The 16855-nt window shown below is 36.6% G+C and overlaps 1 protein-coding gene across 6 annotated transcripts in view; it reads left to right on the top strand.

The window, feature by feature from the left end:
• Positions 1 to 16855, top strand: part of LOC131071440 (uncharacterized) — a 240253-nt gene that overhangs the window by 15857 nt on the left and 207541 nt on the right. For 3 of the 6 annotated variants that reach the window (XM_059207313.1, XM_059207314.1, XM_058007272.2), the window contains exons 2-3: positions 4995 to 5061; positions 5202 to 5343. In XM_059207313.1, the coding sequence (XP_059063296.1) occupies positions 4995 to 5061; positions 5202 to 5343 (209 nt within the window). Of the gene's footprint in view, positions 1 to 4943; positions 5062 to 5148; positions 5344 to 16855 lie in introns of all 6 variants that reach the window. The other 3 variants (XM_058007274.2, XM_058007273.2, XM_058007275.2) reach the window with 3 other exon arrangements.

Here is a 16855-nt window from a genome sequence, read left to right on the forward strand (position 1 = left end):
AATTGGAGCACATACTCCTTTATTTACTCAGTGAAGTTCACTTGGTCTATATCCATTCCAACTTGTGTCTCTTATCACATAAGGAAGTTGACTACAAGGTGCAACAAAGAATCAGGATACAACTCTTGAGTGTACCAACTTGGATGCATCTATTCTAGAGTTTACTAGATTTAATGTAGATGATGACAAAGCTCCTACACATGATGTACCTAGTGGGAGTGGTACTCCATTAAATTGTGGTTCAAATGATGTTGAACTGAGTGATGACTTCGATCTAGATGCTTTCAATGAAGATTGAAGACTTAAGCTACAATTTTTTGATTATATTATTTTCAAATTTTTTAATTTTAATGGATTTCATTTGAATCTTGACTGTGGAGTTTTGGACATATATGATATATTACATAATACTAAAAATTTTGAACTATAAATTGAATTTTTTTAATCACTATTACTGATACTGATGAAGTATTATACTATGAAAGATTTAAATGTGACTATCATTTTATGATATATCAAATGCATTTTCAATTTTGTATATATATTTTTTAAATTTTTTGCATATGTATATCATCAATTTTGTATATATATATATTTTATTTTTTTGCATATATGCATATTATATAGTTGTACCTAGTTGTACTATATGCAAGAAGTTTTGTCCATATTAGCATACTTGAACCTTGTGCTTATACTTGACCCCATACCAGAATTGACAACTTAGTTAAAGAGAAGTATGACAAAGCTGGTTGTCCAATCTCTTGGAAACCCAATATTGATGATGTTGAAAATCTTCCTAATACACGGAGATGAAATGTCTTTTTCCCATTTTAAGTACTTTGCCTATAACTCAATTATGCCCCAGGCAAAATACCTTTTTAACCTCTTGCAAAGTAAATAGATGCATTCTTGTGTTGACCGTGGGAGGTTTCTCTATCTATGGTTCATGCTTATATAGCTGCTTTGCATGAGTAAGCGATTGATTGGCTGTGATTTTACTATCCATGTTTTTCTTTCTTTGTTGAAGCTTCCTCCAAAAAAGTTTTGTATTATTTTTCTCTAAACAGATTAGCTTGTCTCTTCTTGTGATCATGTAATCTTTTTTTTTTTTTGGCTTTGACAATTTGCTTGGCTCTTTTAGAGCTTTCCTTGCTACCTTGCACTCCTCATCGAACCAAGCATTTTCTAGAAAACAATTTGTTTTCTTTTTCCTGTTTTGTTGCGCTAATGCATCTTTCTAGAGCCTCTTTGTATTATGCTTGTTAATTCATGGCTTATGAACTCCTTACTCTTTTCTTTTGTTTGCATTATTTATTTCAAAGCTTCTACAAAGGTAAAGTGTTTTTCTTGCGTTATTAACATTTTTCCTTTTGCCAATTGTTGATGGTTATGCTGCTCTATTATGTTAGGCTAATTGCTTTTTATGCCCAAACAATATACTACAAATTGGGTAGTGATACGATTTTAGATCCCTATGCGGATCCTTTATTGCTATCTTTATTATCTTGCCTTTCAAGCTTTGTGAGAAAATGATGTAATCAACCACACTCACACCATAACAGATTTTACTTATGTAATTTCTAGAGTACTCCACTAGGACTCGTACTCAGCTTGCACTCGACAGCCCAAAATTTTGTCTTGGACTTGGGACTCGACACAATCTTGGCAAAAAACTCTGCCCGAACCTTAGAAAAAAAAAAAAACCCTTACAATTACACAAAAAAAAAATCTTATAGAATCTAATTTGATTATCAGTTTGTTAAATTTCAAACATCACACATGTCATATGATCCTCAAACTCTCTAAATTTGAAATTTCATAGTTTCAGAATCAAAGAAACAACAAATTTATAAACAATAAATGTATAATAGCATCATAACTGTTTACATGTGATGATATGTCAAAATGAAAAAATAATTAAATACAATCTACATCATCCTCTTTTCCCTCCTAGCATAAATTTTTCAAGCCTCAAACTAGAAGGTAAGTTAGTATTAAAATAATGATAGATTGTTTCTTCAAAAGTGTCTTTGTCTCCTCCATTGCATCAGATTTTGTTGCTTTTGCTGCTCCTTTCTTCTATTCTGCAAGATCTTCATCAGTTTGGAGGACAACATTTTGTTCATTGATAGTCCATTCACCATAAGGATCAATCTCATCCAAGTTGATGGAATCATGTGAAATGCTCTCCACCTTTCTAGTTCCAAGTTGAAGGTTGTACCCAATGAAGAGAAGATCATTGGGGCACTCCTGGGTCAACTTGTTTCTCTTCTTCATGTGGATGCTCTCAAACAGGCTTCAATAATATTCACACCCAAAAGCACTATAGGATTGGGACGAAATACAAATAGCTAGCATTTGAAGATTTGTTATGCCAACATCATAATTCTCCCACCATAAACCTACAAAAAAACATTTAAAAAAATATAAGAATCATGTTTCTTATTTCTACTTGTAATATTAAGCTAAAAATTAAAAGATTTTTTTACTTTGTTGTTATTTTTCTCTCCTTTGAATTGCTTTAGCTGAAGAAAAGAGCCTCCCTTCTGCACCCTTGTAGACCTTGGATAGATAGATGAAATATAGTAAGTTAATTATTATGTCCATAAAATGGATGTTTCTAGAGAGTCAACATTGCCAAATTCATAAATAAGATATAGTGAATCATATTTAGTAAATCTCATCTTCAACTCATTAACCATCTTATCAATACATGAAATAAAACCTGCCATGACCTCCTCATCAACCTTAAATGTATTAGAGAAATAGAAATTTGGGTTCTGGTAGTAGGCCAAGGCATATACCGGTTGTTGGAATTGGTTTATCCATTTGTGATCAATGATTGATCAAATGGAATCATTTTTTTTTGGTTTCCACCATAGTAATGCAAAATGGCTTCTTTGGTCTTATCCATGGCCTCATAGAGGAAACCCATTGCCCCATCCACCATATGAAGAACCTTGACCAAAGTTTCTATCACCTCAAATTTGAAAACAAATTTGAAATTATTACAAAATTAACCCCTCAAAAAAAATCAACATATATATAATTTTGTATAAAGTTTATGTTTATATTTTCCTTATCTTGATTAACTCCTCTCTATTTTTGATGAATAAGTCATCAAAAATTGTTCTTGCAGTTTTCTCCCCTTCAACCTTTTTGGAAAATGGAGATTCCAATTAAGCATCAAACACAAACATTTCTCGAGATGAGGAATTGCAGCAAGAATGCTTTGCAAAGTGAGGAAGTGGCTAGTAAATCGTGTCACTCCTAGTCACGCAAACTCCTTGCCATTTTTGTGCTTTCTCATCAAAGAAAGGACATTATGGTTTATAGATAAATTTGGTAAACTTTTTAGCATCTTCATCCACACTTTTGACCCATCTGATCTCCCCAGTGTCCTCTAACAACAAATTCAAGCAATGTGCAACACAAGGAGTCCAAGAAATAGTAGGATGTTTCTCCATAATAAGTTTCCCTATGGCTACATATGTTGCTGCATTGGCCATGATAAGTTGCACAATGTTCTCAACCCCAGCCCCTTGGAGCACCCCGTCCAATAGATTGCACAAACTCTTAGCATTTTTGACTTCATGCAAGGCATCTATAGAGTTCAAGAACACCAATGTGCCATTAGAAGCAACTAAAAGCTAAGGAGAGTCCGATTCCGTCTATCTGTCCAACTATCAAATAAGATGTTGCAACCTTTTTTCTGCCATACTTTCTTTTGATCATCAACCACAAGCTGTGTGTTTATGGCTTTCTCTTGCAATGACCCACTCTATGCTCTACTTGGAGTCTTAAACCCCTTACCGGTGATTGTTAATGCATCCATAAAACCTTCACAATACGGGTTGTTTGCCACATTGAAGGGTAAATTATTATAGCTCCAAAAGTTTGTTGCTGCCATCTTAGCCTCATGGTGTTTTTTGTTATTCCATGCGGTACCTTCATGTGAGGGTTGTGCTCCTGGAACATTGCATGGAATAAAGAAATTTGGTGATGATGAAGGAATATGGCTAGAAGTAGAAATAGAACCCTCGGGTCTCTTACCAATAGAGGATTGTAGATGATCAATGCTTAGAGTTGGGGTATCAAAGGAATCTGTATATACATTTTGATTCAGCACTGCTGCTAATGCTTCTTTTGTCTTTTTCTTTTCCACTTTTATCATTTCAAACTCAGCAAGTAGGGCATTCATCTTTCTTGTAACCTATTTAGATGACTAAGGGCATCCCTTCACTTTTTGACCAGGTATTTTAGAAAGGTAGTTTTTTAATTTATTAATTTTCTCTATCATAGGCTGCTTGCATTCGTTACAAGTGACTTGGCCCTTGATAGCTCCTGGTGCCCCATACTTCCATGCAAGATCATTTTTACCACTCATTTATGTTGAACTTGACATTGCTGTTTTAACATGTAAAAACAAAATTAGTAGGGTTTTGCAAAAAATCACATTTCCATATAGCTGACAAGTTGACAACCCCAGACATCATTGGTGATGTTTAAAATGCAAATAAAATGAACATCACCAACCATTGGGGGTGATGTCAGCAAAACAAGGCTCTAAGATCTGTGTAACCCTACACAATGTGTGACTTGCCATGATCAAGCATCATTGAATTTGTCCTGCTCGAGTCTTAAACAAAATTCACAAACCAATCAGTTCTATTTAGCTTTGATATCAGTTACATTTGCTGTTTTATAGCTTTTAGCCATTTATGGACGTTAATTTGATTTGAATTTGAATTTCAGTTTCTATGCTGGCTTTTGAGTGAATGCAAAATGTAAAGCCATTGCAATATTGTAATGATAATTCTATATGAGTTAAATCGAAACCATAGTAAAATTACTCATATTTTTTGTGTTGTGTTGTTTGCTGTAGAAATTTATGATTTCCATTTATCTTCTACCTTAATTTTTGGAATATTCCTGTTGTGTAGTTTGATGCTTTTGTACGCTTCTTAAAAGTCACTGGATTTGATTGTGTTCAGCACTGGACAATTTTGGAGAGCATTTCAAAAAACAAATATTGTTTCCTGTTCAAGAAATTCTTCACTGGTATAAAATGTGTTTATAAAAGCTTCTTATACTATACTATCAATTGATATTTGTCATTTTTTCTTCTTGTCGTTTCCAATTGCATAGGAAATGCTATTAAGTGTAGTCATTCAGCCTAGTACCCTGATTTTGATTGCAAGATCTCATATGTGGGGAACAAAGTAAGGGTCAAGAGCATGAGTCGCACAAGTGATCGATCAATCGCAATGTTTGGTGACAAGAGGACAAAAGTCCAAAAGACTATGTGGAGGCCTGTTAATGCCCTGTCACATTCACCTGAAGGTTTGTTCAATGCTTTGGGCTTTAGTCATTTCCATCAGTTGTACCATTGAGGGAATAATGTTGTTAATACAAGTCTATGCTTAAGGATTTCTTTCATATTCTGATTCGTAATAAGGATGCGTACATTGTTTTACATAATATTTTTTTTTAATGATTAATTATCAGGTATAAGATGTAAAACGTGTCTTTGATTATTAGGCTTTGTTGTTTACAATCTCCATTTATGTTCTATAGGGTTTCCCCATTCTTAGAGAATTTGATCCAATTTATTTTGTGAAGCTGTTTGCCTTATAACTAGCAAAGCTCCATGAAACAATTGACAATCTTAATTAAGAAATGAGTGATCTTATATATTGTTCTAATTTAAGCATTCTGCATCTACGTGTTTTTGACTGTGTAACCCTATCTTAGCCACTCTATTGTGCATACCAATTGATCATGGAATGTGAACACCAGACGAATTGCACTTTTTTTAAGAACAGAAGAGTGCATTCTAGTATATTACATTGAATACTGATGGCATTCCTGCTACAGTTCATATTCTAATCTTTTGTATTTCTATTATGAATCTGTATTGCAATAAATTATGATTCACATTTAGTCTCGCTGCCCTTTTGTGATTTTGTGTACTTTGTTATGCTTGTAAACATGTTTCAAAATTAATTTGATCAAATTTCCACAATCCATAACTGAATCAGTAAGCTGTTTCTGGATTTGATTGTGTGTATCTTTTTTGCATCAACCTTTTGGATCACACTGTGTGATCCATCATCAGGATGAAAGAGAGTATCAAGAGATGTAAAAATAATAAATTGCAGACAAAGGCTTACTTAAGGGGTATTTGAAGGGGGAGGTTTTGGGAGGATGCACAAAGAACAAGGAGGAAAGGAGGCAAAGAAACACAAGACTAAAGAAAAAAAAAGGTTATTAAACTAAGTTAAAAAATACAAAAACTAATAATGCAAAAGAAAATTAAAAGAGACTAAAAACCAAGAAAGACGAAAAGACAAAAGAAAGTTAAATAAAGAAATAAAAAGTGGCCTGATGTCAGCGCTACGCTATTTGATTGTGGTGCTCTCTATATAGGCGAAACAAGTTGCTCTTTCAACACCAGAATCAAAGAGCATAGTGCTCACATTAGGCATGTTCGTGTTCACAAGTCATCCTTAGCTGAGCACTCTTTGTCCACCAAGCATCATATTTGTTTGGAAAACACTCTTATCCTATTTAAGGAAGACAACTATTACAAGAGAAAGTTGAAAGAGGTTATAGAAATCTACAACCACCCTTCTAATCTCAACCATGACGAGGGGTGGAACCTTAGCCCTTTTTGGCACCCTCTTCTTTCTTCCTTAAACACCCACCGCCACCCCTCTCCTTGACCATTTGTTTGCCCTCTCTTGCTCCGTGTTGATGTGTTTTTTATGCACATAACAATACAGAATAAATTACCAAAGTAATTTACCCTCTCTTGAACAAAATCACCTCAGATGCTAAGAATGAGATCAACTAAAATGATTCCAAGGTTTCTACATGTCAGGTCTTGACGAGTGGATAAGTTCAGTGGTTGATGTGAATTGCTGTGTTTCACTTTGGGGACTTACGCAAATGTTTGGATTATCATGAATGATGCGGAATAGGTGTGCTGACAACTTAAGATTTATCAATAGGGCTTTGGATTTACTTCTTATTAAAAAAAGGGGGAAAAAAGAATAGGGTTTAGGAAATCTATTCTAATCCTAAGAATGTAGGGAATGATGAATGGATTTAGTGGAATCAAACCAGGCGAGGTCTCACAATCAGGTATTGACACAAGCTTAGTGCAATCATCTAAGGTATACTTAATGATTTTCAGACTATTACCATCAAACGAAGACACCATCCAAGTTGATGCTTGTCAACAGATGCATAATAGTTGAAGTTATGCTTACTCAAACTCCAGTTGACCACACAAGGCGCACTTACCAGCGGAAAGAGGCTAGTGGTATGGATTAAGGATTCCACACAAATATAGTCAACAAATCTTCCATTCGATCTAACATACATGAAAATAAATTCTAATCTAAATTCTAATCTAACTTGGAGGAATTGAGAACCATGAATGCAAATACAACACTTGAAGAGCAAAATCACCAACAATTGAACAATGATTAGGATTCAAATAGCTGTAGCATATACCAACAATTCTACAAAAGCTCTCTCTTACAAATGAGAGACAGAGGGGCATATATAGAGTCTCTTACAAAATGGATGGCCCAGATTGATCTAAGATCAACGGCTGAGATCATGCCAATAAAACCCTAGAATTGCCCTAATTAGGGTTACATAAAAAATGGTGCCACCAACATATGGCCCAATAGAAAGATACCTAGTCATCATATAGGGAATCTTCTAGAAGATTCCTCCCTGCATCTCTCTCTCTCTCTTAGCATACTCCAAGAATCTAGCCAAAACTGAATCTAACTCCTCCATGGAAATGCTAGGCAAGGTATCCTGCTGTAAATCAATCACATCCAATGAATCCGAGCAAGCATTCAAAGTGTTCTCCCATTTAGGCATGAGCTTCTGCGAATTATGAACATGAATCAACAAAGAGACCAAGTCATCTATCTGACTCTTCTGCAAAGAGTCCAACTGGCAAAAATACATAAATTTTATCTTGTCTCTTAATTCGGCTAAGTGTAAACCACTAGCATCACTAACATCAACACCCAATAATTCCTCAATCGAGGCAAGGATCTTCATCTGAATGTCCTGAATTAATCCTTCCATCTCCATACAACTTGATTGGGCGTTCTCATAAGCTGATTTCTTCAAAGCTAGTGCACAATACCAGCCATGGAAATTATATATGTCTCCACTGTGCACAATGTTCTCGCTGACCAAAATGGAATTATGAACCTTCTTCAATGCCAGGAGGCGTGGAATAGTCTTCTCTTGGATAGGCCGGAATTCTTCCCAAACTTCCTCCAAATACTGGATCCTGAATACAAGCGTTGCTGTCTTATCATATGCTTGGACAAACTGAGTAAGGAAATCATCTGCCTGCTTTCTTGTGCTTTCAATCCACTTTTCCACCTCTGAGTGTGTACCTCTCGCTACCTCGCAGTGTGAATGTATTCCATGGTCAACTGCAATAGGGGAAATAAGGGTGGGATCTCCACGCCTTGTCCCTGCAATATACTCTCTGAGTCTAATATTTTCTTCTTTGTACCTTTCATTCTTCGCAATCGCTGTGTCTAACTTTGCATTGATTGCTTGGAGGTTGTCACCAATCTCCTGAAATTCCTGCCCTGCGGATGGACGACCAAGGGCAACTGAAGTGATCTGGAAATCCATGGGAGTAGCAGTGTCCACTGTCACGCCGGCTCTAGGAACAACAATCTGCGCAATCCGCATTCCCGTCTCATCTCTAGCTATGTGCGACAAAATCTCCGCTCTCTTGGGCTCCTTCTTCTTAGCACTCCTAGCTAGGTAGTCATCAATATCCTCAATAGGCTGTACTTCTATCATTTGTTTACTTTTTTCCATACTCTTCCTCAACCATTCAGGAATAGCGGTCATCTCTATACCATCATCAAGACATATTTCTCGATCAAGGTCCTTCAGTGCTGAGATAACTTCATCATTATCATCAGGATTATTCTTGGTCCAATCATATACATCATTTCCCAAACTAACTTCCAAAAGGACAGTAGGGGATCCCGGCTGGTCATCATTCTCATCAGGAGGTGCAGATGTTGCTATGGCATGAAATTCCTGAGTATTCTTAGGTAGTATCACTGTGTTGGAACACTGCTGAGTCTCCTTATTCTGTTCTGTTACTTCAATCACTTCGATTGATGAGACACTGGGAGGGGGTGAAGGAATTATAGTCTTCTGTTTCTTCTTCACATCCTCAATCTTCTTCCCTCTAGCATTGACTTCTCCAGGCATGTTCTTCCTTCTCTTGGGAGCTTGACTTTCTTCGTCTGCATGAATCCTGACATCATTGACAGTCCTCTGATCATCCTCGGAAGTAGACTCTTCCGTCTTCATCCTCTCATAAGTGAAGGGAACACCCATGTCAACTAATCTGTTCATCTGCATATCTACCCATGTGCGGGAGAAATTCAAGACTTCTCTCATCAATATATTCAGATCAGTCTCCTCTGACTCTGACCAATTTGGCAATAGGATTGCCTTCTTCATTTCATTCTCATAATGTGGGTGTGTATGATCTCTATCATCTAATACCTGATCAGGGATGAGGAAAAGTCCACACTTCCTCATGAAATCCACTGACATTCTGGACCACATTCTTCTCTTTACTACTTGTTCGTCCATTAAGTTAGCCCAATAATCCTCTATGTCAACCTTGTGAGTGAACTTCTCTCCTCTGATCCTTCTGACCTTCTTGTCTGGATCGAATCTCTCTCTTTTCTTGTAGGTAGCAAATCTGTAGAATGCAATCTCCTCACCTGCAGTGCTAGTAGCTATGGCGGATTGGCAGACCTCTGACGTCTTCCCAACTGAAATAGGGAATGTCATTCCTGTCCTGTGCTTCTCTCTCTGGATAACATCGAACTCTAGAAGCTGTCTTACCACTTCCAACAATATCATTTTGTCAGTAGGATACCTAGGAAGTCTGTGAGGTTCAGATTGAAACCCATGAATCCTGAGGTATGTGAAAGTAGGAAACTGTATATACCACGATCCATATTTCTCTATTAACTCTGTTGCCTCCTTGGACAATCTTCTGTGGATTCCGCCCTGCAGCATCCGTGTGATGTACATAGTGAATGCATCATTCACTTTCTTATAGTCTTCAATTCTGTGCATACTCAATTGGGGGTAGCATTCATAACTCTTAAACTGTCCTTGCCCATTCCCGACTTCACCTTTGCATATTAATCCTCTGTATGAAACAAATCGTGCAAGCAGGTACACTAGGTAAGAAGTCATGGCGAATGACTTGGACCGCTTTAAATTCCTCAACTGAAAATCGAGATTGTCGCTTATGATCTTAGACCAATTCACTAGTGTTCCTTTAAGACAATTCTGGATCAAGTAGAACATCCATCCTTGAAATATTGCTCCCTGCGGCATTCCCATCACTCTGTTGAGTAGGAATATCAAATCACTATATTCCTCCTTAAAATCTACACACATAAGTGTCTTGGGAGCCTTGGAATGATGATTCCTAGGTTCAATCATCCATTCTTTATTAATTAAACTCTTGCATACACCCATCTTCTTCGTGTATCTGTCTGCATAATCTTCCTTGGTCACATCCTTCATGTCTGTACTGCGTGGAATTCCGAATACCTCAGCAATGGCATCCTCAGCAAGGTAGGCGATGACAACACCCTTCGGACTCTTGATCATTCTTGTGAGCGGATCATAACATCGTGCACACTCTAGGATAAACTCACTGCACTGTATGGATTGTGGAAACCCAGCGGCATGGAAAATGCCACTCTTCATAATATTCGCATATGCTGGAGAAGGAACCTGATCTCTGGATCCGAACATTCGACGCTGCATCTGGTCGAAGTCCAGGAAATGCATGTTGGTATCAGTGATCTCCCTCCATCTGGATGAAATCTTGAACTCTGGATAAAATCCAGTCTCCAACGTCTTCAGCAGCTCTTTCCTTTCCTTGTATCCTGACTTCGACCTCGCACCTGTACGAAACTGGAAGTTAGTCCTAGGATAAAAATAAATACTTGTAATAAAATTCCTGACTTTCTAGAGATTTAGCTAGTTTAGAGCATGGAGTCAGGAAAATAATCCATACACTTGGTAAATTTTAGCAATTACGTTCAATGTGTGACAACACTAAGGCATGGAAGCCTTCCATAAAATTCATTTATACCTCCTTACGCTTAGAAAATATGCAAGCAAAGAATGCAAAGGAGTATACCGGATTGATGATGACTTAGGAAAGGTGTGAAAGGTTGTGTTTTCACACAACGAATGTCTGAAGACACCTTCCGCAGTCAACAATGGAGGTCAAAATTTTGAAGACAACCTGAAAATTCAGACTTTCAAAATATGTTGTAATCTTCAAAATGTGCATAAAATCAATAAAAATCAGTTTTATTGATGAAAACAATCATTTTCTGGAATGTAAGTATGGCTGGTAAAAATTAGTTTTTTGAGGACAAGTCTGAAAATCGAACACTTCAGACTTACCAGCACCTTGCAAAGTGGTTTAAATCCCTAAAAATGATGAAAAATGGCTTAGGAAACAGCCCCAAGCAAATTCGCCAAAATTGGTTAGGTGGCTGGAAATGAAAATTTCTGAGGACAACCGCCTAACAATGGAGTTTCAGACCTGCAACAGCGATAAAATGGTCTAAAAAGTGCACAGAAAACTCCACAAAATGTCTCCAAATGCTAAATATTTAAGTTAGAATTGGCTGGGCAATAAAAACTTAAGTCTGAAAATTAATGGCAGCCATTAATGGAGGTCAAAATCTGAAACAAACCTCAGATCTGAAGCGAATCAGCAGGCTGGAAATGATGACAGCCAACAAACATGTATGAAAAAAATCCACCAAAATGTGGCCTCCAAGCAAAATCGAAATTTTCCCAAGTCTAGTGCTAAAATGGAAATCTGAAAATTGATACCAATGGATAGCTCGGATCTGCAATAATGGAGGATGGCAATAATCTGGAAAAAATCGCCCAAGTTGGGATTGAAAACCCCAAACACAAAAATTTGCCTGCCTTAGCAAAAAATCGAAATTTTCAAAATTCTGAAAATCGTTGTCAATGGCAGCAATCTGCAGAAATGAAGGTCTGAACAACAAGCAACAATGGTGGAGGAAAAATCGCCCAAGGTCTCCAAACACAAATTCGCCCACTTGAAAAAAAATCGCTCTCATGGAGACACCTGGCAGAAATAATAATAAAATAATGCTGAAGTTCCTCTCATATACTTGCTTTCAGCTCCAACTTTCACCACACAAGCAATGTGGGATAAAAAACACTTGTATAAATACTTGCTTGGTGAAACCCTAACTTGCTTCTAGAAGATTCAAACATTTAATAATTATTGCAAGTTATTAAATTTTATTTTAAATTTTAAATAATCATTTAATAATTATTTAAAAGCAATCAAAATGGGGCTTTTATTTAAAATTTTCCAATTTAAATCCAAAATAAAGCCTCTAGGGGAAAATCGCTATAGGTTGGGATTAAAAAATCCCTTCAAAAATCGCTTAAGTGTCAAAATTTGCCCCATAGGGGAAATTCGACCCATGCTTGGATAAAAATCCATGCTCAAAATCATCAAAATGCACATAAATCACCCTCTAGGGGAAAATCGATATGAGTTTGGACAAAAATCCACACTCAAAAATCACTTAACTTGAAAAAATACCTCCCTGGTGGAAATTCGACCTCAGTCTGGACAAAAATCCGGACTTAAAAAACTCTTCATAATGTTCCCAGTGGAAAATCGATCCCTGTCTGGACAAAAATCCTTAAAAAAATGCTCAGGGGAAAATCGATCCCTGTCTGGATAAAAATCCGGACAAAAATCCTAACTTAGTTGTCACAAAAATCCTGGTGGAAAAACGACCCAGGCGTGGAATTATCCTTGCACTCCAATCCGCACTCCTAGGGGAAATTCGAGGGGTGTCTGGATGAATCCTGACACTTAGCCAAATTTTAGCATCTCCAGGGGAAAATCGCTCCAGGTGTGGATAAACAGTGGGGGAAATTAGTGGCCAGTATGGATTCCAGGGGAAACCCATGTGTAGTATGGATTTTGAGTGGGGGAATGGGTTGGGTAGTCTGGAATGTGAGGGGAAAATCACCTCTAGCATGGATTTTGACCCTTTAACCCTTGGAATATGGATTTCCCTTAGGATTTTAACATTTTAACCACTCAAAATCACTTAGCGACTTTAAATTTAACTGGACTTAGACTAATTTTTCAAAAATATGAGCAAAACGCCAAGAAAATGTTGGAATAAAGTGCGAAACCAATTTAAATATTACCTTAAGAGCGAGAAACAACTCCAAAAGGTCTGTGAATATCTTAGCACTTTAAAATCATTGATGCGCGTGTTTAAAAACACGTTAACGTTCAAATGCTCAAACACTTAGCAAAACTTAGGATCATTAAAAATAACATCTTTTGCAACTTGATCCTAACACTTCAAAAACCCTAGACGGCACTAGGCATGATCAAAACTCTGAGACTCGGGCACGGAAAACGCAAAATTGCCCACTAAGCAGCCAAAACCCTAACCTAACGACGAAGGAAGCTAGCAAAGAGGGGGTCCCCGTTAGCAATGGGGTGATGTGTGAAAAGGTCACAACACTCCGCTCCTTCCATATTTTGGGGCCCTCCCCTTCTCCCCTTTCTCCCCTTCTCTTGCCCCTTTTTTGGTGTGGTCTTTCTTCTTGTCCTTCCTCCTTTATTTTTCTTGTTATCTTTTTCCTTTACTTATGCTTATCTCTTTCTCTATTTCTTTCTTTTGTTGGTTTTTGTTTAGCTCTAGTTTTAGGTTTTGTATATATACATATATCGGGTGTTGGCATTGGGTTTTTTCTCTTATTTTTTCTTATTGGTTATTTTTTGTTTGATTTCTTTTTGTTTTCTTTTTGTATTGTTTCCTTGTTCTTTGCCCTTCTTGTATATATATATAATTTTTATAATTTTCTATATTTGTTTTTATTACTTTTTATTTCTTTATTTAACTTTTTTTTGTCTTTTCGTCTTTCTTGGTTTTTAGTCTCTTCAATGTTCTTTTGCATTATTAGTTTTTGTATTTTTTAACTTAGTAGTTTTATAACCTTTTTTTTTTTCTTTAGTCTTGTGTTTCTTTGCCTCCTTTTCTCCTCATTCCTTGTGCATCCTCCCAAAACCTCCCCCTTTAAATACCCCTTAAGTGAGCCTTTGTCTGCAATTTATTATTTTTACATCTCTTGACACTCTCTTTCATCCTGATGATGGATCACAAAGTGTGATCCGAAATGTTGATGCAAAAAAGATACACACAATCAAATCCAGAAACAGCTTACTGATTCATGTATCAAAATGTTATTGCTGTTATGTAGTACCATTGGCTATTCAAGTCTCGTTGATGTAAATGAAATCCTCTTGTTTTTAACAGAATCAGTTTTAACAATAGGTTTGGCTGTTACATAGGCTGCTCATACCTTTGCGTAAGTGCAGGCAATACAAATCCATCTACTCATATTAGCTTTTGGATTCTATGAGTTGAATCAAAAAGCTAAAATTTTAATTATTGTATTGAATAAACTCTCTCATTAAATTGTGTTTCAATTTTCCCAATCAGAAATAAATATTTTTTGATGTTTACAAGTCAACAAAATTGACTGAATCTCAATGATTAATGGACATTCATGCTGGTTCCTCGTGCACAATAAAATGCAGGGATTTGTCTACATTTTATACATAAATATTTATTAGAAAATTTAATTAGATAGGATTGTCAGTGGGAATTAAGGATTTCGATGTGTTGATATATATATATCATAGAAACGAGACTTGGACTTGGCGAGGGTGACTCGACTCGAGACTTGGCAAAAAAAACTTGGTGCACACTCATCAAGTGAAAAACCCAAGATTTTAGAATTTTTAAGGAATTAAAACTTGTTTCATGCACCCTTTATTAAATAAATCTTAAAGACACAATAACATCATCAAGTAGAAGCTAATTTGATCACATACACAAGTATATATCAATCACATAATTATAAGCACAAATTATAGTTGAAGGAAATAACACAATAGATATTTAAATATTGTCAAATGTATACAAAACTCATGGAATATGAAATCCATGACACTAAATGTTCTAACAAATATTAGAACAACTACTATAAATCTATGGCTTAGAGGAGTTTGCATCCACCCTACGAAGGCATCTAAGGTAGGTCCCACTAACTCCTGGGGGTTTGGGAGTGGAGATGCTAATGGGTTTGAGGCACAACAATGATAAGTTGCACAAGGTGTTAGATGTGAGAAAAATCCAACAATAAAAGGGGTGCGGGGAAAATTATTTTTAGAGAAAAAGAGAAAAAAGAGTGGAGAGCTGATGCAGAGTAAACTGCAATAAGGTTTCCACCAAATTGTTCTTCAAGGGGTCCTAACTACACACCCTAATGTGACCTTAGACCTTCAACTTTAGGTTTCTACCATTGAGACCTTATTGAGCATTCTTGGGACATGATAGCAACATCAGAGTTGTAATCTAATACAAGGTCCATTTGTAACCTTAAACAACTTCATGTCTTGTACAACAATGCAATGATGCATGGTTACACCTTCCCATTCTAATCTAGTGTGAGGGACCTGTTCTAAGGGCATACAAATAAGGACTGATTTGAAACAAGTTGAGACAGGGTTTGAGGGACCTTATTGACATAGAAACATTCCAAAATGGATCAAAATGACCCTAAATGGTCTTAAAGGACCTTATTGGACCCAAACACAACCAAACAACCAAAAAAACCAAAAATGAGTATATGCACTCTATGATGCCCCTGCATCAAGAGCAAAATGATCTTTGTATGGGGCAACATGATGCTTTTAGGAACATTTTAGGGATTTTGGATGCAATTTATTTTTTGAAAAAACATAAAAAAATGTTTGTTTTTGTTTTTTTGGCCGAATCTAGGCATTGGGACTCACCAAGTCTGAGCTGAGTCTGTGAGTCTTGAGCCTCGGCAAGTCTCGCTTTGGGCTTGGATGAGCCCAAGTCTGGGCCCCTGGGACTCACCTAGGATCACTCGGCTGGGGACTCGTTGAGTCCAAGCGAGTCCTGGAACTATATATATATATATATATATATATACATTCATGCTTGCTGCTGCAGTGTGAAATGGGTCAAACTGATTTACTAGCCTGCGAGAATATCAGGTCTTCTGATTATAAGAGTAATGAGGATTGCAAAGATACATGTATAATTTAGCAAAGATATATATATATGATTGCTGCTGCAGTATGAAATGGGTCAAACTGATTTACTAGCCTGCGAGTATATCAAGTCTTCTCATCGTAAGCGAAACTAGGATTGCAAAGATACATGTAGAATTTAGCAAAGAGACATAACACCAAACATTTTGTGGCAAGATTGTCATAGAATTGTATTAATGATGTGTCAAGTGTCAACATTTGCATAAACTAAATTAAGGTCTTGCATAAGGTGATAATTATGGCCCAATGGTGAAATCTTGTGTACTTTGAAATGGAGATCACATGTTCAAATCTGGAGTGTGTCAGGACTGTATACATCAATTAAAAAAAAAATTCTCTTGTGTGATGCTTGCATAAGGGTGTCACATACACCAAGTTGCTCTTTTGGTGGTGACCCAAGAATATACCTTTACCTTTGACCTTTTTACAATCACTTAAGAAAACTTAATTGAGAATTGAAAAAAAGATGGACCAGTAATGATGGTCATGTGGGGCCACATCAACCTGCATATCATGTCCCCGTTTTCAAATTAGAGCTATGGAGAAGACTAGTAGCTTATTGTCATTTCC

Source organism: Cryptomeria japonica, chromosome 6 (assembly GCF_030272615.1).
Source record: "Cryptomeria japonica chromosome 6, Sugi_1.0, whole genome shotgun sequence".
Lineage (NCBI taxonomy): Eukaryota > Viridiplantae > Streptophyta > Pinopsida > Cupressales > Cupressaceae > Cryptomeria > Cryptomeria japonica.